The sequence below is a fragment of the Pelophylax lessonae genome (genome assembly GCF_965119305.1).
Source record: "Pelophylax lessonae genome assembly, chromosome: 5".
Lineage (NCBI taxonomy): Eukaryota > Metazoa > Chordata > Amphibia > Anura > Ranidae > Pelophylax > Pelophylax lessonae.
In genome coordinates this window covers 404,117,840-404,140,303 of record NC_138772.1, presented here as the reverse complement: position 1 = coordinate 404,140,303, position 22,464 = coordinate 404,117,840, and the positions used below count along the sequence as shown (strand labels likewise).

The 22,464-nt window shown below is 44.0% G+C and overlaps 1 protein-coding gene across 1 annotated transcript in view; it reads right to left on the bottom strand.

The window, feature by feature from the left end:
• TAF4B (TATA-box binding protein associated factor 4b) overlaps positions 1–22,464 on the bottom strand; it is a gene marked incomplete at its 5' end in the record, with an annotated part of 319,056 nt that overhangs the window by 64,042 nt on the left and 232,550 nt on the right. The window contains one exon of the mRNA XM_082258681.1: positions 22,153–22,209. Coding sequence (XP_082114807.1) covers positions 22,153–22,209 — 57 coding nt within the window. The remainder of the gene's footprint in view (positions 1–22,152; positions 22,210–22,464) is intronic.

The window sequence follows — 22,464 nt, the reverse complement described above, 5'->3', positions numbered from 1 at the left end:
AACTGATAATGCTCCTCTCCCACAGCAAAGCGGAGAAAATGTTAGTGACTGGCACATATTGGAACGTGAAGGTAGACATCCTTGATAGCGGTAAAGGCGAGAAAATCCCCGACACAGGGATGCCACCACCTTTTGAATGGACTATTCAGAACTTCTGTACCTACACAATGCAGTTTAGTGTCTCGAGGTCCAGCACTGGATGGACTTTGCCTTACTTCCTGGGGACTGTGAACAAGTTTGAGTAAAGAATCTGAAAATGAGCAGAAGTTGGAACCGGGACAATCACCCCTTGAAGGAACAGGTCTTGTACCGCCCCAAACAGGCCCTGTAAGCACTCTGGGGACAGGTGCAAGTTGGAAGGAAAAAACCTTGCAGGTGGACAAGAGCAAAACTCGATCTGTAACTGGGTCGAATTACTTTGTGGACCCACTTGTCTTGCACTAGGGAAGTCCACGGGTTCAGAATCCAGCGAAGACATCCTCCCACTCCCGATATGGGTGAGGGGGCACCTTCATGCTGAAGGAGCCTTATTCACAGGTCTGGAGAAGCCCAATCTTGGCTTGCCAGATCAGGTTCGTTTGGATCCTCTTGAAGAGGCCCGAAAAGCTTTGAGCCTTGATGCACGAAAAAACGTATGAGCGGAGGAGGCCCATGTCTATGACAAGGTTCCTTGCCCTTAGTAGCCTGCGAAAGAAAAAAATAGATTTTTGTCTTACCGTAAAATCCTTTTCTCTGATGTTCATTGATGGACACAGTTCCAGAATCTTCTTGACCACTGGGTTATGCTGCCCCCTACAAGAGTAGGACACTAGGCAGGAAAAATCTTTACCATGCCTATGGGGCAGTCCCAGGGGGTATACTCCCACTTCCTGCTCTAGGCATTACGTTTTGTTGTAAGCAGTGTCAGAAGAAAAATAACCCAACTCAATAGAGGGGTGGGTGTTGTGTCCGTCAATGACCATCAGAAAAAAGATAAAAACCAAAATCCAATTTTCTCTTTTGTTCATTGACGGACACAGCTCCAAAATCTCCTTCACCACTGGGATGTTCCAAAGCAGTATCAAACAAGAGGGGTGGAAAAAAACACAGCAGAAAAAAATTCCCAAAGGCTAAACCTAGCCAATCAGGAACAACTGGAGCTCATCTGAAAACAATACACCCTCAAAAGAGGACCCAAGTCCTCTCAAACAGCGGCCTGCAAAACCTTGCGGCCAAAAGCAGCATCCACAGATGCCAATTACTTTGTAAAAAAAAATTGTCAAGTGTGCACAGAAGACCAGGTGGCCTTGCAAACCTGCATCACTGACGCCTGATGGCAAAATGCCCAGGAGACACTGAATGCCCATGTAGAATGCGCCTTAACAGGGAAAGGAGGAACCTGACCCTTGATTGAATAGGCCTGCACTACCGTCTGTCTGATCCATCTGGAAATGGTCGCAGCAGATGCGGCCAACCCCTTGCGAGTTCCATCTGTAAGGACAAAAAAGCGTGTCTGATTTCCTAAACTAATCGGCTGCCGCCAGGTACACCCTAAACGCTCGGAACACATCCAGACAATGCAAGGCAATCTCCTAAGGATGCTTAGGCTTAGGACACAGGGAAGACAACATAATGTCTTCATTTAGATGGAAACCAGACACAACCTAAAGCTGGATACACACTATCCAAGTTTTGTGGTTAGATTTCCTTCAGATTTACCTTTTCTATGTAGTGCAAGGGCCTGCCAGATTGTATACAAATTGAAAGTGTTTAGGTTTGACCTCGTATTATATGGTTTTGGTAAGTCTAAAGGAAAAAGTCTTCAGAAAATCTTATAGTGTGTATGGCCCATTAGGAAGGAACGACTGACTAGGGCGAAGCACCACTATTTCTGTGAACCACCAAAAGAGGTGAACGACAAGAAAAAGCTGCCAGCTCAGGCACCCTGCGTGCGTAAGTAATCGCCACCAAGAAGGCTACCTTCTGGGACAATGTAAGTAGAGGAATCTCGCAAATATTTTGGAAAGGCGGTTTCTGAAAAACCGACAGTACCAAATTTAGGTCCCACGGAGGCAACGGAGACCGCAAGGGTGGAGCCAAGTGGCGAACCCCCTGAACAAAGGTGCAAACTAAGGAATGCGTAGCCAAAATACATTGAACGAAAAATCACCGAGGCAGAGACCTGGCCCTTGTTGGTACCCAAGGCCAGGCGCTGATCCACACCTCTTTGGAGGTTTGAAATTTGAGCCACCGAAAAGGAACGGGGAGAAACCCCCAGAGACCCACACTACACAATGTTCCACTTCCAGACGCGATGGTAAATCTTTTTGGAGGTAGATTTTCTAGCCTTCAACAGTGTGGGAATCACAGTCCGACAACCCCTTATCCTTCAGCACCTGGCTTTTAACAGCCAACCTGTTAAATCCAGCGACTATAAAGCGAGGCCAGTCTGGGGCCACAAGGATGACCGGAATCCCTTCTGCCTCTACAGAAGTTTGAGGGGGAAAGGCGTATATCAGACGGTACTGGGCCCAAGGAGCCACCAGTGCGTCCGTGGCGTTGGCTCGAGGATCCTGACAGCTTGCCACAAATCTCTGCACCTTCCTGTTTAGATGGGAGACCAACAGGTCCACCTCAAGAGTTCCTCCTGAAGACACAGCTGATGAAACATGTCTGGATGAAGTGACCATTCTCCATGGTCCAAGGCCTGTCAACTGAGGTAATCAGCCTGCAAATTTTCCACCCCTAGAACATGCACAGCAGAGAGCTGGAACGAAACATTCCACCCATCTTAGAATGCCGACTACTTCCTGAGCCACTAGGACACTTTTTGTGCCCCCTTGCTGATTGACATATGCCATGGCTGTGGCATTGCCTGATGAATCCGTACCAGACACCCCTGAAGACGAACCGTCCAATGGGCCAGACAAAGTCTGATCGCCCGAATTTCGAGTACGTTGATTGGTAGCCTGGACTCCTCCAGAGTCCAAACCCCCTGAGCCCAGTCCGTGCCCAAAACACCTCCCCACCCGGACAGCCTGGCATCCATGGTGTTCGCCGCCTAGTACAGGGGAAGGAAGGATTTTCCCTGTTGAAGAGCCGGAGAGCAAAGCAACCAAGTCAGGGACCCTCTCGTACCCCGGCTCAACAGTATCAGATTGTCTAGAGACTGTGGATTCCTGTCCCACTTGGCAAGAATCTCTCTCAGCAGAGGGTTCGTGTGGAACTGTGCAAATGGATCCGTTTTGAAGGTAGACACCATCAGGCCCAGCACTGGCATGCAAGTCCTGAGAGACAACTGACTGCTGGACAACAGAAGTCGAATGGCATCCTGCAGCTTCTGGAGCTTGTCCAGCGGGAGAAACACCCTGGCTGGGGCAGAGTCCAGAGTCAGACCCAGATAGTCCAACTTGGTGGACGGAACCAGAGCAGACTTCTGGAAATTCAGAGTCCGCACAGTGATGTCCAGGTTAACCTGTATAGCAGTCGGAGACTCTGCTCATAGAAGATGATCGTCCAGGTACCACAGCACCGCAATCCCCCGCTGTCACAACAATGCTGAAACCGGGGCCAACACTTTTGTGAACACCCGAGGAGCTGAGGCCAGACCAAAGGGTAACGCCACAAATTGATAATGCTCCTCGCCCACGGCACAGTAGAGAAAGCGCTGATGTTCAACATGTCAGGATATGGAGGTAAGTGTCCTTGATATCGATAGAGGCCAGAAGATCCTCTTGATGAGGGGATGCCACTACCGAACTGATGGACTCCATCTGGAACTTCTGTACCCCCTCAAAGCGGTTCAGGGATTTGAGATCCAGGATTGGACGAAGTTTGCCTTCCTTCCTGGGAACTGTAAACAAGTTTCAATAAAAACCCCGAAAACGTTCCATGTATGGAACCGGTACAATCACCCCTTGCAGTAGCAAATCTTGTACCACCCTGAAGAGACCACGCAAGTGGTCTGGGGACAAACGAAGGTTGGAAGGAAAAAATCTCTCTGAAGGATAACACCGAGCTGGACTGAATCAGCTCGTGGACCCAACTGTCTTGAATCAGAAAGGTCCACAGTTCTGGAAAAAAAAGAAGACGTCCCCCCACCCCAGGTACGGGTGAGGGCGCCCCTTCAGGCAGAAGAGGGCTTGTCTGCAGGTCTGGAAGGACCTGCTCTCAGCTTACCAAGCCAGGGCCTCTTGGAACCTCTGGAGACGTTCCGAACAGATTTGTATCCTTTTTCTCGAGACCCTGAGGGACAAAAAAAAAAAAATGCTTATGAGCCAAGAAAAAAGGACCACGTCTGTGACGAGACTCTTTGCCCCTGGAAGCCTTTGGAAGGAGAGTACTCTTCCATCCTGTGACTTCCTTAATGATTTCATCCAGGGAAGACCCAAACAGGCAATCCCCCGCAAAGGGGAGACCTGCTAAGGCCTTCTTGGAAGCTTGGTCCGCAGACCAGCATTTCAGCCATATCATGCACCGAAGGACCACTGCTGTCACAGACAACCTAGAAACTAAGGGAGCTGCATCAAGAGAGGCGTCACAGAGAAACTGCAACCCCTGGACCAACTGGTCCGCCAGCAGCTCCACAAAGGCAGGGGGAAGCTGTTCCCCCTCCAGATCCTGGCTTATCCCATTCCTTTAAGGCCCAAGAGACCAACGCAATGGTAAACACTGGCCTAAGGACTGAACCGGCCATAGTAAACATGTGTCGGACCAAGGTCTCCGCCTTCCTATCAAAAGGGTCCTTAAAAGCCGGAGACTCCTCCATCGGAATCAGGGTGGATTTGTTCAGCCTGGAAACAAGGGAATCCACTACAGGTGGGACTGTCCACTTTACCAGGGACCCTTCAAAAAGACATACCTTCCAGTGAAAAGCTTAGGAACCACCACATTGGGTTTAGGGTAACCCCACTGATTTGTGACAATTTTGTCAAAATAGACACGAAAAGGATACATTTTTGCCGCTTTTGAGGATTTTCGGGTACCGAAGATGATTGGCGCCTCTGACACAGCCTCCATTTTTAAAGTTTCCAGCAAAGTTTTCATGTGCGGCTGTAGTGGCAGAGGGATCTTTCTCACTATCGGAGCACTCCGGGTTTGTGGACGCAGACCCAGCAGGGTGATTCGCATCCGCGGTGGCCAGATCAGATTTAGAATCCGAGGAGACAGAGGAGGGTGGTGGATGCTTTTTGCTGGTTCTTTTTTGCAGGACCACACCTTAGACACTAATGACTCAAGAGCCGCTGCCATTGCAGACTAGGTGGACTGGGACCCAGAAGGGCCCGCCGTCTCTGTGATGGGATCAGGGGGTGAAACTTGCTCCAGGAACTCCATGTTAACCAGGGAACCATACAGGCAATCTATAAAAAAACACTGCTAAGTGACCCCCTGCTGCGGCGCTACACAAACATAGGCGCCGTATATACAGCCAGCCATCCACCACAAAGTGGCGGTTACACAGGGCACCCAAGTGGCTCCTGGGACCCACAGGGGACACCAAGGCACATTTTCACAGTAAAGGGGGGCCCAGGCAGGAGCCCCCATCAGGACAACCCCCATAAACCTGCGCATTCGGCACCCGGTGGCGTGGGGGAGAAGGGGGGAGCTAGGTGTGGGACGTATGCGACCTCGCGAGGCGTTTAATTCGCAGGCCAGCCCCCGTCCAGTGAGGCTGTGTTGCGGCAAACCTATTGTGGAGCTGAGGTCTGAACGCGCTCGCTGGCCAAATTGGGGAGACCGTAAGGATCTAGAATATCCAGTCCATTCCCCACCCCAGCAGTTGATTGTAGATCTCACTGGAACAGAAAACAAGAGGAAAAAAAAAATCAGTTTAAAAAAAGAAAAAATGCTAGGACCAGAGATCCCAGCAAGGAACTAAGTCCTTACTCCTGACTAGGCAGAAAAAAACTGAATTCCTATAGCAGGAAGTGAGTGTATACCCCCTAGGACTGCCCCATAGACGTAGTAATGTTTTTCCTGCCTAGTGTCCTATTCCTGTAAGAGACAGCATAACCCAATGGTCAAGAAGATTCTGGAGCGGTGTCCATCAATGAACGGAGGAGAAAGAACTCTTCCCCCCTGTGAGACATTTAATGATGTCATCCAGGGTAGCTCCAAACAGGCGATCTCCTTGGAAAGGAAGATCAGTCAAAGCCTTTTTTGAAGTCTGATCCGCAGACCAGAACTTGAACCGAAAGACACGCCAAAGGACCACTGCAAAAACAGAGAGGCAAGCTATCAAGAAAACTGCATCCAAAGAGGCATCGCAGATAAACTGCAGCCCCTGGACCAGCTGGTCCGCCAGCTCGGCAAAGACCGGGGGGAGCGGTTCTCCCTCCAGGTCATGGTGTAAGAGTTTAGCCCACTTGGTCAGAGTTTGCGACACCAGGGCAATGGTGAATAACGGACTCTTTAACCGGAAACATGGTTGCCTTGTTTAATCTGAAAACAGAAGGGTCCACCACCGGCAGCACAGTCCACTTCTTAAGAAGAGACTCCTCATAGGGGTAACACCTAGTAAAGCACTTCGAGACCCCACGGGGACGCTTTGGTCGGCCCCACTCTTTAGCAACAATTCTGTCAAAATAGGCAGGGAATGGAAACACCTTTGTCGCTCTGGATGGGTTGTTAGTGCCGAAGGGTACCTGCGCCTTCCTCACAGCTTTAGCTGGATCCTCCATCTTTAGTGTCATGCACAGATACAATCAATGCATCCAATAGCGCCTATTCGTGTGCAGTCGCAGACGTGAAGGAATTATCCTCACTTTCAGAGGACTCCATGCATGTGGTTGCAAACCCAGCAGGGTGACCCACGTCTGCAGCGGCCAAATCAGATTCATGATCAGATGAGGCAGGGGAAGGCGGGGGGTGCTTTTTGCTAGCCCGCCGCCCACAAGCCACCTTCACCTGGGTCTCCAGGACAGTCGTCAGTGCATTGATGAATGGTTGGGACCAGGAGGGCCCTGCAGCCTCAGAGAGGGGATCAGGTGGGGAAATGAGCTTCAAAGACTCCATGAGTCATCAGGGGGACCCCACAAAACAAGTGTAAAAGGCTGCTAACGGACAACAATAAAGAATACCAACTCTCCTATATATAACGGTTACAGAATATATAACAAGTGTAAAAAGAAATTAATCCATATATAAAGTGCCCAAGTGCTGGTAAATTTAATGTTCACAAATAATAATATTAAAAAAGTCCAATATAATGTGCAAAGCCAGTCCCATAAAAGTGCAGATGAGTGCTGGTAAAACTACAATCAAAAATAGTGCTGCCAAAAAGTCTCACACATTGGGTATCCCCATACTCAGGAGAAGCAGCAGAATGTTTTCGGGGTATAATGCCACATATACCCATGGTATGTGTGAGCACTATATCCAAATGAGAGCTTTGTGTAAAAAAAAAAAAAAAAGATAAATTTGTAATTTCCCAGAAATATTCAATGTTATTCAACGTGCAAAACAAACAATGGAAACATATTCCATGGAAACTGATATGAAAAAAAGTGCGCTGGAAATATAAAGTTAAGCTGCAACCTTAGATCCGATAAGGAAACAGTGGCGATAAATGATAAGCAGGTGCGCTAAAACTGGTGGATAAATAAATACCAAAACTGGTGATAATACAAAAGGAAACCGTGTGTCACACACTGGTGACTACACTCTGGTGAAAAATCACAACAACTTAGGTAAGTCTTGTAGTAAGATATCACGATATGGATATCTACCTAGTCACTAATGTGAATCTGTGACCAAAAACATACCAAGAGAGTAAATATACTTGGGTGGTGGTTTGTACAATAAAAACAAATATATACAAACTATAAGTGAACAAAGAAACAAGTGGGAATGATATTAGTCAACAAAGTCCAAAATAGTCCGTGTTGATACTGAATGCGACTTCGCTTCACAGAAGAAAATTGTGCAAATATCCCATCACCACTTAAAGACTGGCTTCCCTTACCAAAGGAAATGTGTATTAGGGCATGATAATATGCAAATCCAAGTGCTCAGGTGAAGGAAGGAATCAAATGGAATTCTTCTCTCCGCTCCAAGAGGGGATAGAGAAGCCTCTTACCAGAAAGAACAGATGTATCTGCTTGTAGGTAATAATCCACTATTGATATCCTCCTTTCCTCCTCTATACTAGCTGGATAGGACCCCTCTGATTGTTGCTATATGCCTCACAATGAACCATGTAAAAGATGGAATAGACTAATGGTGCAGTATCTCAAATCAGGTTTAATAAAAAAAGGTTGAAAACACTTACAGCAGTAGTCTTGTATGGTGCATAAAACAAATTGAGGGATGAATGGGAGCCGCGGCCGCCTGCAGTGCGGTCCGCGGCGATGTATGATGACGATGCGGCGCTCCTCTCGGACGCGTTTCCTCCTAATGCAGACGTCAACCGAGACAGGAGATGGCGCCCATCGTCATTTCAGCCCTTAAATACGAGACAGATGCGAGGGCTTCCGGTGTCTGCAGAGTATGTGTTGCTAAACCGGAAAGGACATATCGGAACCATCCGGAATGTTGTAAACAATGTAAATGGCCAATACTATTTTGTGTTGAGTAAATAACCCGCACTTAAGTAAAATCTTGATACTATATTGTGGGCCAAAATTAAAACAGAAACAAACTAGCAACAAACATTTGAGGGATATCCCAGAAGTAATCTTTCGCAATTGTCTCAAAACTTAAAATTGCAATATGACCTAAATCACATATGCATGTATAAGAGATACATAATAAAATAATAATCACTTTTATTACATAACATTTAAAATTCAACCCCAGGAAAAATCCTATTTATTCCACATGGGCTAATAATGTAACTGGTGGAATAAGGGGCATTTTATACCAACATATCCAACTGATATAATCCAATATCTACAATTGGAATTAAAGTTAAAAGATATATAAAATCACATCCTTTTTCTCCTTAAAATAAAATTAAAAGAAGAGCATATGAAACCAATTGTCATTGCTAAAGTTGGCATTTAAATCTGAACTTACAGAGAAAATTACTGACCAGAACTAACCAATAATAAATGCAAATGCAACATCTATTAGCTATTATTTATGAATGCATTTATGTCCCATTAGACGTTATGTCCTAGAGGGCGGGAGCATTTGAGCTCATAAATCCAGAAAGTTTCCCTTCTGAATATAGATCTCTTCATGTTGCTACCACGCCAGTGGGGGTGTATTTTTCTATCACAACTACCTCCAAATTTTTGTGATTCTTGTGATGATGAGAGGAGAAATGTTGGGATAAGCTGTGTCCAGGAAAACCTTTGCGAATATTAGCTAAATGCTCTCCTATTCTAATTCGCTGTCCTAATCATTCTGCCGACATATTGTTGCTTACAGCTACAAGTTAGAAGATAAATTACACCCTTGGTGTGGCAGGTGATAGAATCCTTAATCGGATATTCCACCTCCGTAACGGTGGATTTAAAGGAATTGGTTTTCAGTGTTACGGAGTTCCGGCATAGGTTACAATTCCTACAAGGAAAGTAACCTTTAAGATTGGGAAATAGTACAGGGACAGATGGTTGGTCTATAGGGGTCCTTGCTATAATCTCCTTAAGGTTCCTCGCCTTCCTATAGATCATTGGGGGCCTTATGGGGAGAAGTGGTCCTAATATCCTCTCTTGCTGTAATATTCCCCAACGCTTACAGAACACGTAATTCATCCACCTGTAATGACTGGAAAATTAGATGAGAAAGGCGAAATCAAAATTTTTCTTCACTTTCGGTTGGCCATCGTCGGTATGGGGGGATGATGGGTTCCTCTTGTTTGTATTGTTCTATCTCTTGCATGTCATTCTCCAATGAAAATGGATCATATCCTTTTTCAACAAACTGCCTTTTCAGAGATTATGCTTGTACTTGGTACTCCGCAACTTCAGAACAATTTCGTCGGATCCTCCTAAATTGACCTTTTAGGTATAAACCGTAGCCATGAAGGATAATGGCAGCTGTCGATAGAAATGAAGCCGTTCCTGTCTGTTGGTTTGTGATATGAACTGGTACGAAAACCGGTGCTTGTTCTGGAAATTATCAGATCTAGATAACATACTGAAGATGAACTGTACAAGTAAATCTGATACCCCAACTGTTATGATTAAGGTTTTCCATGAATCGGTGAAGAGTCGCTTCAGTACCTCTCCAAATGAAGAGGGCATCATCTATATAGCGACGCCAAAAAACCAATTCATGTATCTTTCTGAAAAGATATTCCTATCCTCCCAGAGTGCCATGAAGAGGTTGGCTAGACTGGGGGTAGACTGGGTGCAAATTTTGCCCCCATCGCCACGGCTCTTCGGAGGAAAAATTGGTTGCCAAAATAAAAATAGTTGTGCTCCCTCCCGAATGTTAATAGTTCTAAGATGAACTTCCTTTGCTTCAGAGGAATCTCGTAAGCTTGATCAAGGAACACACTCACAGCCTCATACCCTAAGTCATGTGGAATGACTGTGTATAAGGATGTGATGTCGGCAGTTACCAATACACTGGGAGGTATCTTTGAGATAAGCAGGTGTATTTTGGACAAGCGGCTGCAGAAAAAAAAAAAAAAAAAATCAACATATTTTCCAATTCTGGATGATACAGAATCTATTCCACTCACTATTGGTCTCCCTGGTGGTCTAGTAAGGCTTTTGTGTACCTTGGGGAGGTAATAAATAATAGGTATCCGTGGATAGAGCGGTACTAAATACTGTTTCTCTTTCTCACTAATGATACCCTCTTCAAAGCCTTTCTTAATGATTCTCTCCAATTTTCTCTTGTAGGCAGAAGTGGGGTCTCTTTTAAGGACTTCATAAGTTTCCAGGTCTGAAAGGAGATGATTTATTTCGGTTAGATAATCCTCTCTTTTTAAGAGTACAGTTCCTCCTCCTTTATCTGCTGGACAAATAATTAAATCTTTATTGTCGCATCGTTTTTTAATCCCTTTTGAAAGGTCTCTTTGTGGTGTGAATGAAAATTCTTTTTCTTCCAATTCCTTCAGAACTACCTCCTTAAAAATCATCACATGATTGCTGAGGGTCCCTCCTGGATTAAACAAAGAGGCTTTTCTCAAATTAGTAGGGATACAAGAGGTTTGGTTATGGGACACATAGTTTCTCTCATTACCCTTGGATAAAAAATGGCGTTTGACATTTAATTTCCGTATATATTTTTGTACATCCACAAAAGCCTGGAATTTATTGAGCGTTTTTTTTTATTATTTAGAGTTTGTTTTTCTGACTCAGTGAGAACCACTCCGCTCAAATTGAAAACTCCAGGGACGTCTATTTTTTCTTTTTTCCTGGTTGCACCCCCCCCCCCCCCCCCCCCCCGTAGCCCCTGCTGTTTTTTTTTTCTTTTGCCCTTGGTGGGGCCCTGGCCTAAAAAACCCCGGGGCTTGGGGAGGGTTACGCGGGTTCGGGTTTCTATCTTCATCTTCAGAGTCATCATAACGGAGAGATTCATATCCATTATGAATAGGATATCCAGAGTTCCTTGATGTATGCGGGGACTCGGAATAATATCCGGTGTAGTCAACCGAACTCCTCCTTGGGGATCTAGACCTAGATCTTCTATAGTTTTGTTCATATGTAGAATCTCTTCCATTATGTTTTGTTCATATGTAGAATCTCTTCCATTATGTGTCTGTTTGGAATGCCCATAACCCCACGCTTCAGCTTTTTTCTTTTTATCATCCCGTCTGGGTTTTCCCTTTAGGGATGTGTGTTGCTGAGGCTCCTTCAAAGGTTTATAACTGATCAGATTGGAAGATTTGGGTGTGGAAGTAGCGTCAAAATTGGCTCTAGAGGGATTCGGGATTTCTTTTGGTTCAAGAAAACTCACTTGTTTCACTCTATTTCCTGATGTCCCTTCACCCGAAGCTTCCTGTGTGGTAACCTCAGGAGCTTGGTCGCTTACCAAATTAAGCTGCCATTTAAAAACTTTGGCTACTGAATAATCTTCCAAGTTCCGGAAATATTTTTTGCGCTTTTTAGCTTTTTGATCTTCTTCTTCCATTGTTATGATCTCTCTAAGTTCTTGATTGTATACTTTATATGCTGGTTCCTGCATAAAAGGTGTCCGTTCTCCTTAATTTCTAGAACCTCTTTATTAACCACTTGCCGACCAGTCACTGGGACTGCACTGCGTTCAAAGTGGCTCGATTCCGTCCAGCGACGTAGACCTACGTCGCTGGACTCCTCCCCCTGTAGGCGGCGCTCGCGCGCCGCCAGAGGCGCGCTCCCGCTGTTTTCAGTCACAGCAGGAGTCGGGCCAGAGGAGGAGCGGCGGCGATCGCTGCTGCTCTTCCCCTACTGTCGGGGAATCGAGTTTGGAGATCCGCCCGCTTGTGTAAACAGAGCGGGCGGATCTCCTAAGTGACAAACAGTGACAGATTGCAGGGTTCAGCATAGCTGAACATGCGATCTGTCCCTGTGTCACTCAGTCACCTCCCCCCTCACACGTTAGTAAGCACCAGGCATACATTAACCCCTCCATCTCCAATAAAATTAACCCCTTCCCTGCCAGTGTCATTTTTACAGTAACAGTGCATATTTATAGCACTGATTACTGTAGTAATGTCACTGGTACCCCCAAAAGTGTCAAAAATGTCAGTCAAGGGTCCGATCTGTCCGCCGCAATGTCACAGTCCCGCAAAAAAAAAAAAAAAAAAAATCGCAGATCGCCGCCATTACTCCTTTAAAAAAAAAAAAACACCAAAAATGACAGAAATCTTTCCCTTAGTTAGTAAACGCAATAACTTTTGCGCAAACCAATCAAAATACGCTTATTGTGATTTTTTTTACCAAACATAGGTAGCAGAAAACAAATTGGCCAAAAATTTAAAAAAATTTGATTTTTACATTTTTTGGGGGGGAATTTCATATAAAAAAAATGTTAAAAATATTGTTATTTTTTCAAAATAAACGCTCTTTTTTTGCTTATAGCGCAAAAAGTAAAAATCGCACAGGTGATCAAATACCACCAAAAGAAAGCTCTGATTGTGGGAAAAAAAGGACGATAATTTCGTTTGGGTACGGCGTCGCACGACTGCGCAATTGTCAGTTAAAGTCGCACAGCGCCGAACCGCAAAAAGTGGCCTGGACGTAAGACAGCAAAATCCTCCGGTGGTAAAGTGGTTAAGCCTGACTATCTTCTTTCTCTTCCTATCAATTAGGAAGTTGAGGAGACTCATGCCTGCTCTATTGAAGAATTTAAACCATTCTAACAACTCGGGCTCTCCTTGGTCGGGACTGATGTTCCACCTGAGACTTCTTGGGATCATCTTCTCCTGAACATACTTTTCAAGGAAAATGATGTCCCAAGAAGCATGTAACTCCGCGACCATGATGTTCTTGAGGCGCATAAAAATGCCTCTGAGGTCTGTGGGGTCAACCGTTTTAACAAAAACTTCTTCCACAGCTAATTTGCGTGAACTATGATATTCGAAGATATCCATAGTACTAAATCCGCTGCACTCGGAAATGTGTGTTGAAAACTTTGATATGAAAAAAAGTGTGCTGGAAATATAAAGTTAAGCTGCAACCTTAGATCCGATAAGGAAACAGTGGTGATAAATGATAAGTAGGTGCGCTAAAACTGAAACCTTTTATACAGGATTAAGCATATAAAGTATACAATCAAGAACTTAGAGAGATTATAACAATGGAAGAAGAGATTATAACAATGGAAGAAGAAGATCAAAAAGCTAAAAAGCGGAAAAAATATTTCCGGGACTTGGAAGATTATTCAGTAGCCAAAGTTTTTAAATGGCAGCTTAATTTGGTAAGCGGTGAAGCTCCAGAGGTTACCACACAGGAAGCTTCAGGTGAAGGGACATCAGGAAATAGAGTGAAACAAGTTGGTTTTCTTGAACCAAAAGAAATCCCGAAACGGGATTTCACTTTACAGAATCCCTCTAGAGCCCATTTTGACGCTACTTCCACACCCAAATCTTCCAATCTGATCAATTATAAACTTTTGAAGGAGCCTCAGCAACACACATCCCAAAAGGGAAAACCGAGACGGGATGATAAAAAGAAAAAAGCTGAAGCGTGGGGTTATGGACATTCCAAACAGACACATAATGGAAGAGATTCTACATATGAACAAAACTATAGAAGATCTAGGTATAGATCCCCGAGGAGGAGTTCGGTTGACTACACCGGATATTATTCCGACTCCCCGCATACATCAAGGAACTCTGGATATCCTATTCATAATAGATATGAATCTCTCCGTTATGATGACTCTGAAGATGAAGATAAAAACCCGAACCCGCGTAACCCTCCCCAAACCCCAATAAGTTCCAAGCCCCGGGGTTTTTTAGGCCGGGGCCCCACCAAGGGCAAAGAAAAAAAAACAGCAGGGGCTGCAGGGGGGGGGGGGGGCACAGCCAGGAAAAAAGAAAAAATAGATGTCCCTGGAATTTTCCATTTGAGCGGAGTGGTTCTCACTGAGTCAGAAAAACAAACCCTAAATAAGGGACTCAAATATGCACCCAAAAAAACGCTCAATAAATTCCAGACTTTTGTGGATGTACAAAAATATATACGGAAATTAAACGTCAAACACCATTTTTTATCCAAGACTAATGAGAGAAACTATGTGTCCTATAACCAAACCTCTCGTATCCCTACTAATTTGAGAAACGCCTCTTTGTTTAATCCAGGAGGGACCCTCAGCAATCATGTGATGATTTTTAAGGAGGTAGTTCTGAAGGAATTGGAAAAAAAAGAATTTTCATTCACACCACAAAGAGACCTTTCAAAAGGGATTAAAACACTATGTGACAATAAAGATTTAATTATTCGTCCGGCGGATAAAGGAGGAGGAACTGTACTCTTAAAAAGAGAGGATTATCTAAGCGAAATGAATCATCTCCTTTCAGACCAGGAAACTTATGAAGTCCTTAAAAGAGACCCCACTTCTGCCTACAAGAGAAAATTGGAGAGAATCATTAAGAAAGGCTTTGAAGAGGGTATCATTAGTGAGAAAGAGAAACAGTATTTAGTACCGCTCTCTCCACAGATACCTATTTATTACCTCCCCAAGGTACACAAAAGCCTTACTAGACCACCAGGAAGACCAATAGTGAGCGGAATAGATTCTGTATCATCCAGAATTGGAAAATATGTCGATTTTTTTTTTCTGCAGCCGCTTGTCCAAAATACACCTGCTTATCTCAAAGATACCTCCCAGTGTATCAAGGAAATTACCCAATTAGAGGTTGAAGGGAATGTGTTATTGGTAACTGCCGACATCACATCCTTATATACAGTCTGTCCACATGACTTAGGGTATGAGGCTGTGAGTGTGTTCCTCGATCAAGCTTACGAGATTCCTCTGAAGCAAAGGAAGTTCATCTTAGAACTATTAACATTCGGGAGGGAGCACAACTACTTTTATTTTGGCAACCAATTTTTCCTCCAAAGAAGAGGATTAGTGATGGGGGCGAAATTTGCCCCCAGTTCCGCCAACCTCTTCATGGCACTCTGGGAGGATAGGAATATCTTTTCAGAAAAAATACATGAATTGTTTTTTTGGCGTCGCTATATAGATGATGCCCTCTTCATTTGGAGAGGTACTGAAGCGACTCTTCACCGATTCATGGAAAACCTTAATCATAACAGTTGGGGTATCAGATTTACTTACTTGTACAGTTCATCTTCAGTATGTTATCTAGATCGGATAATTTCCAGAACAAGCACCGGTTTTCGTACCAGTTCATATCACAAACCAACGGACAGGAACGGCTTCATTTCTATCGACAGCTGCCATTATCCTTCATTGCTACGGTTTATACCTAAAAGGTCAATTTAGGAGGATCCGACGAAATTGTTCTGAAGTTGCGGAGTACCAAGTACAAGCATAATCTCTGAAAAGGCAATTTGTTGAAAAAGGATATGATCTATTTTCATTGGAGAATGACATGCAAGAGATAGAACAATACAAACAAGAGGAACTCATCATCCCCCATACTGACGATGGCCAACAGAAAGTGAAGAAAAATTTTGATTTCGCCTTTCTCACTCAATTTTCCAGTCATTACAGGTGGATGAATTACATGTTCCATAAGCATTGGGGAATATTACAGCAAGATAGGATATTGGGACCACTTCTCCCCACAAGGCCCCCAATGATCTATTGGAAGGCAAGGAACCTTAAGGAGATTATAGCAAGGACCCCTATAGACCAACCATCTGTCCCAGTACTATTTCCCAATCTTAAAGGTTACTTTCCTTGTAGGAATTGTAACCTATGCCGGAACTCCGTAACACTGAAAATCAATTCCTTTAAATCCACTGTTACGGAGGTGGAATATCCGATTAAGGATTTTATCACCTGCCACACCAAGGGTTTAATTTATCTTCTGACTTGTAGCTGTAAGCAACAATATGTCGGCAGAACGATTAGGACATCGAATATTAGAATAGGAGAGCATTTAGCTAATATTCGCAAAGGTTTTCCTGGACACAGCTTATCCCAACATTTCTCCTCTCATCATCACAAGAATCACAAAAATTTGGAGGTAGTTGTGATAGAAAAATACACCCCCACTGGCGTGGTAGCAACATGAAGAGATCTATATCCAGAAGGGAAACTTTCTGGATTTATGAGCTCGAATGCTCCCGCCCTCTAGGACATATTGTCGAATAGGACATAAATGCATTCATAAATAATAGCTAATAGATGTTCCATTTGCAATTATTATTGGTTAGTTCTGGTCAGTAATTTTTTCTCTAAGTTCAGATTGAAATGCCAACTTTAGCAATGACAATTGGTTTCATATGCTCTTCTTTTAATTTTATTTTAAGGAGAAAAAGGATGTGATTTTATATATCTTAACTTTAATTCCAATTGTAGATATTGGATTATATCAGTTGGATATGTTGGTATAAATGCCCCTTATTCCACCAGTTACATTATTAGCCCATGTGGAATAAATAGGATTTTTCCTGGGGTTGAATTTTAAATGTTATGTAATAAAAGTAATTATTATTTTATTATGTATCTCTTATACATGCATATGTGATTTAGGTCATATTGCAATTTTAAGTTTTGAGACTCTTGCGAAAGATTACTTCCGGGATATCCAGTTAAATGTTTGTTGCTAGTTTGTTTCTGTTTTAATTTTGGCCCATAATATAGTATCAAGATTTTACTTAAGTGTGGGTTATTTACTCAACACAAAATAGTATTGGCCATTTACATTCAGTTTACAACATTCCGGATGGTTCCGATATGTCCTTTCCGGTTTAGCAACACATACTCTGCAGACCCCGGAAGCCCTCGCATCTGTCTCGTATTTAAGGGCGGAAATGACGCAGCAAGCCCAAGGTATCATACCACCCCCCCCCCCCCCAGGGAACCAGGCACCCCAGACACATAGCCCCAGCAGGAACAGGGAAGGGGGGGGGGGGTAAGACACACAGACCGGGCAGGCCAGGGGGATCTTTCAGGAGGCCCAAATCCCATTATCCCCAGGAGAGGGCCCACACCCCCCAAGGCCAGCAGGGGGGCACATTTACTCACCATACCATGGACCGGGTGGGCTCTGCTCCAGGCAGACTGCCTTCCACCCGAAGTGGGGGTGTTGCAAGCTGAGTGGTACGCTGCGACTCAGGGCGTTCCAGGTCATCACGTCCCAGGGAGGCATCCGTTCGTAGGCTCGTCCCCATCCTGAAAAAGGGCACCATGGAGGTTAGCCCTAGTGCTGGACTAAAACCTGCTCATGCTCGTAGGCCAGGCTGGGAGGACCATAAGGATCTAGATTATCCAGTGCGAAGCCCCAGCCGGCATTGTTGCTTGTAGATCACCAGGAAATTCTTCCCTGAACACTAGCTAGCAAGTGAGTAAAGAGTAATAAAAGAAAATATTCTGAAAAGAATACAAAAAACTGAGACCACGAGTAAGACACAAGGCAGGAAAAAACTTTAACACGCCTATGGGGTAGTCCCTGAAGGCATACACCCACTCACTCTGCTATAGGATTCAGTTTTGTTGCAAGTGGTGTCAGAAGTAAAAAACACCAACCCACTCAGAAATAGAGGGGCGTGTGCTGCGTCTGTCAATGAACTTCAGAGAAAAGAATTTTATGGTAAGTCAAAAATCCAATTTTCTCTATCGTTCATTAAAAGACACAGCTCTATATTTTTCTTAACCATTGGAATGTCCCAAAGCAGTATTTGCATGAAGGGTGGGAAAACAACGCAGAGAAAGAACGTAATTCCCCAAAGGCTAAACTTAGCCAACCAGATAACATGGAGCTCACCCAGAAACAACATACACCCTCAAAGAGAAAAAAATGCTCTTTTAAAAACAGACACCTGCAAAACCTGGAGGCCAAAAAAAGCATCCGAGGATGCCTACACATCGACTTTGTAGAATTTAGTGAACATGTGCACAGACGACCAAGTTGCCACCTTGCAAACTTGTATTACTGACACCTGATGGCGAAAAGCCCGAGAGGCACTCAACACCCTAGGAGAATGCGCCTTCACAGGGAAAGGTGGAACCCGACCCTTAAGTGAATAAGCCTGTACCACCGTCTGCCTGATCCATCTGGATAAGGTCACAGCAGACGCAGCCAATCCCTTCTGGGGTCCTTCAGAGAGGACAAAGAGTCTGATTTCCTGAAAGACTCCGTAACCGCCGAACAAACCCTAATTGCCCGAACTACAGCCAAAGAATGCAAGGCAATTTCCTTGGGATGCTTGGGCTTAGGACAGAGTGAAGGCAGCACAATGTCTTCATGCAATGGAAATCAGAAACCACCTTAGGAAGAAGCGACTGATTAGGTCGAACTACCACTTAATCTTTGTGGACCACCAGAGAAGGAGAACAGCAGGACAACGCCACCAATTCAGACACTCTGCAGGCAGAGGTAATAGCCACCAAAAAGGCTACCTTCTGTGACAGTGTAAGCAGAGGAATCTCCCTAGTTTTCAAAGGGAGGTTTTTGAAGAACAGATAGTACCAAGTAAAGATCCCACAGAGGTAACGGGGGATCCCACAGAGGTAACGGGGACAAACTCCCTGGATAAAAGTGTGAATCAAAGAATGCGTAGCTAAAGGGCAATGAAAAAAAAAACAGCCAAAGCCGACACCTGGCCTTTAATAGTACCCAAGGCCAACCGCTGCTAAACCCCTCTTTGGAGGAAAGCCAATATCCTAGCCACAGAAAAGGAGCGTAAAAGCACCTTTATCGTTTCACTCCATGCAAGATGATATATCTTCCTGGAGGTACATTTTCTAGCCTTCAACAGTGTAGGAATCACTGAGTCAGAAAGACCCCTATACTTCAAATACCTGGCTTGCAACAGCCACGCCGTTAAAGCCAAAGACTGTAAATAGGATGGAAGATCAGCGCTTGAGACAACAGATCTTCCCTAAGAGGAAGTCTCCAAGGAGCATCGATGACCAACCTTATCAGATCTGCATACCAAGACCGGCGAGGCAAGTCTGGGGCCACCAGAATGTCAGTAATGCCTTCCACCTCTATTCAGCGCAGAAGCCTCGGCAGAAGTTTCAGAGGAGGAAACGCATAGATCAGCTGATATTGAACCGAAGGAGCCACTAGTGTGTCTGTGGCTTCGGCCAGAGGATCCTGAGACATGGCTACAAACCTCTGTATCTTCTCGTTGAGCTGAGAAACTAAAAAGGTCTACATCGGGTGTTCCCCACCGGACACACAACAGGTGAAACACCTCCGGGTGCAGGGACCATTCCCGCTGATCCAACACCGAACGACTCAAGTAATCCGCCTGCCAGTTCTCCACTCCGGGTATATGCACGGCGGAGAGGGCTGGAACAAAATTCTCTAGACGAGAAGAAAGTAAAATCGCATTAAAAGATTCCACCACGCGTGGAATGGAACACGTCCTTGTAGATGAGACTGCTAACGGGTTTCGGGAGTCAAGCTCCCTTCATCAGACCCCAAAAGAATCTTTTAATGCGATTCTACTTTCTTCTCGTCTGTGAGTATGCATTTGGCATTTTAATAAAATATTTTATACGGTGACCACAGGTAATGCACTAGGTGTTGCGCCTCCTTTTCTTTTCTTTCTTTTAACCACCAAAAGAAAGCTCTATTTGAGGGAAAAAATTACATACATTTCATTTGGGTAGAGCAATGCATGACTGCACAATTACCTGTTAAATTTGTACAGTGCCAAATTGCAAAAAAATGGCCTGGTCATTAAGGGCATAAAATCTTCAAGTCCTTGAAGCGGAGTTCCAGCCGTTTCAGTGTTTATTAAGAGTCAGCAGCTATAAAAAGTGTATCTGCTGACTTTTAATAAACACACACTAACCTGTCTCATGATCCAGCGATGCGGCCGCCCAAAGCCTCGGTTCTCTCCCTCTCCTCTCCGCCGGCATCACTTGTGTGGGCACCAAGCTGTGACAGCTTGCTGCTTCACAGCTGGGTGCGAGTCAAGCTGGCACATCCTGAATGGCCGGGCAATCTTCTGGGACCTGTGACGTGTCCCAGAAGATTGAAAGGAGGGGGAAAGGAGAACTTCCACTCGAGCCGCCTAGGCAGCCCGAGCAGAAGTGGGAGCGGGTACCTGTTAAAATTAGGTATCTGCTCCCCCCCCCCAAATAAATTACATACCAAATAATCTGACAGCCACCTGCAATCACACCCCATAGAAACAGAACAGCGGTCTGCCTATGTAAACAAGGCAGACCGCTGTTCTGTCACAGATGAATACAGGAATCCTGTGTTCCTGCTCTTCAGGAACACAGATTTCTATGTTCATCTAGTGAGCGCATCCCCACACAGTTAGCAAGCACCCCCTAGGGACACACTTAACCCTTTGATCGCCCCTGGAGTTCTCCTCGTCCCCGCTAGTGTCATTAGAACAGTAACTGTGCAAATTTTTAGCACCGATTACTGTAATAATGTCCCCTCTAAAGTGTCAGTAAGGTGTCCAAGCTGTGTCACAGTCCCACTAAAAAAGCCGATCGCCGCCTTTACTAGAAAAAATAAAAATAAAAAATGTCAAATCTATCCCCTAGTTTGGTTTGCGCAAAAGTTATCGTGTCTACAATCAATATACACTTATTGGGATTTTTTTTTTTATCAAAACTATGTGGCAGAATACATATTGTGTTTTTTTTTTTTTTTTAGAATTATCGTTTTTTTTTTGTTTATAGCGCAAAAAATAAATACTGCAGGGAAGATGAAATATACCACAAAAAGAAAGCTCTATTTGTGGGGAAAAAAGGGCATCAATTTTATTTGGGTATAGCGTCGCATGACTGCGCAATTGTAAGTTAAAAATAACGCAGTGCAGTATCGCAAAAAAAATGTCCAGAAGTGGTTAAAGTGTAATTAAACCCAGACTACGAAAAACTCCCATTACATGCTACAGTATATAACAGAGTGTGCATAAAGCCACTAAAGCATTTGTTTTGTGTAGCATGAAATATACCTGGTTGATCTTGACTTTAGCTGTCCCTTTAGCTGTAGATACTACTAAGTGATACTACGAAGTATCAAATATATCAAATGCGATTGCTAATACCTGTAAATTAAAAAAGATGCTTGGATGCAGATGCCGTCTAAACAAAATGAAAGCTAGTGTCAATCCTCTTTGACTCCACCTACACCATATTAATGCACAAAAAATACACATCTGATGTACAATAAACATTTATAAGGAGCTATACATCAGTTTTTTGAGATTTAATATGAATTGCTCTTCTGAAACAATTTTTTTTTAAATTATGACCATACATCAGCAGAAAAACAGAAACCCCTTCCAATGATCTTTCCCTACAGATCCCAAAGAACAAGGAAAGATCATGTGACATTTTTTTTTTTTTTTTTTTTTTTTTAGAAAACAAAATACTATATATGTGATTTATGTGAATGAATTATGGCAATTAACACTTTCCTGTTTAGTATTACTTTTTTTTTTCTTTTTAATTCTTTCCAGCCACTGTGGCAATGGAGACCAACGAAAAAAGCAGAGCAACAGCAGTTCGGTCAAACCTCAGTTTCTGCTCATATGTATGAGAATTATTAGATATTTCATTTAATAGGTTTCTTGTTTTAGGACTTGTGGCTAAATACTTTCACGTCTATCAAAATTACTATAAAACACAAAGAAGATATTTAACTGTAAACCCAGTTTGAACCCTGCTGATTACCTCTTTGGCTTTTTGCTTTAATCTCATTTGCTCTGGATCCTCTTTATTTGAGCGACTCTGTAAAAAAGACAGAAGAGAAAAAAAAAACATGTTTAAAATGCTGCGGTTTGCGCTAAGGTTTCCACGAGTTCACTCACTTGGGCTGGATCAAACCTTGCACTTAAAGGGTTACGCCAAAAACTGACTACATTCTTAAACATGCAGCGGCCATTAAATATTTAATGCATAACAATATTCTCCTGTGATTAAAAAGCTTTGCTGCAGGGGGGAAGTGCCTGAGTCCAGGATTTCTAAGACTTCCCCTCATGCATT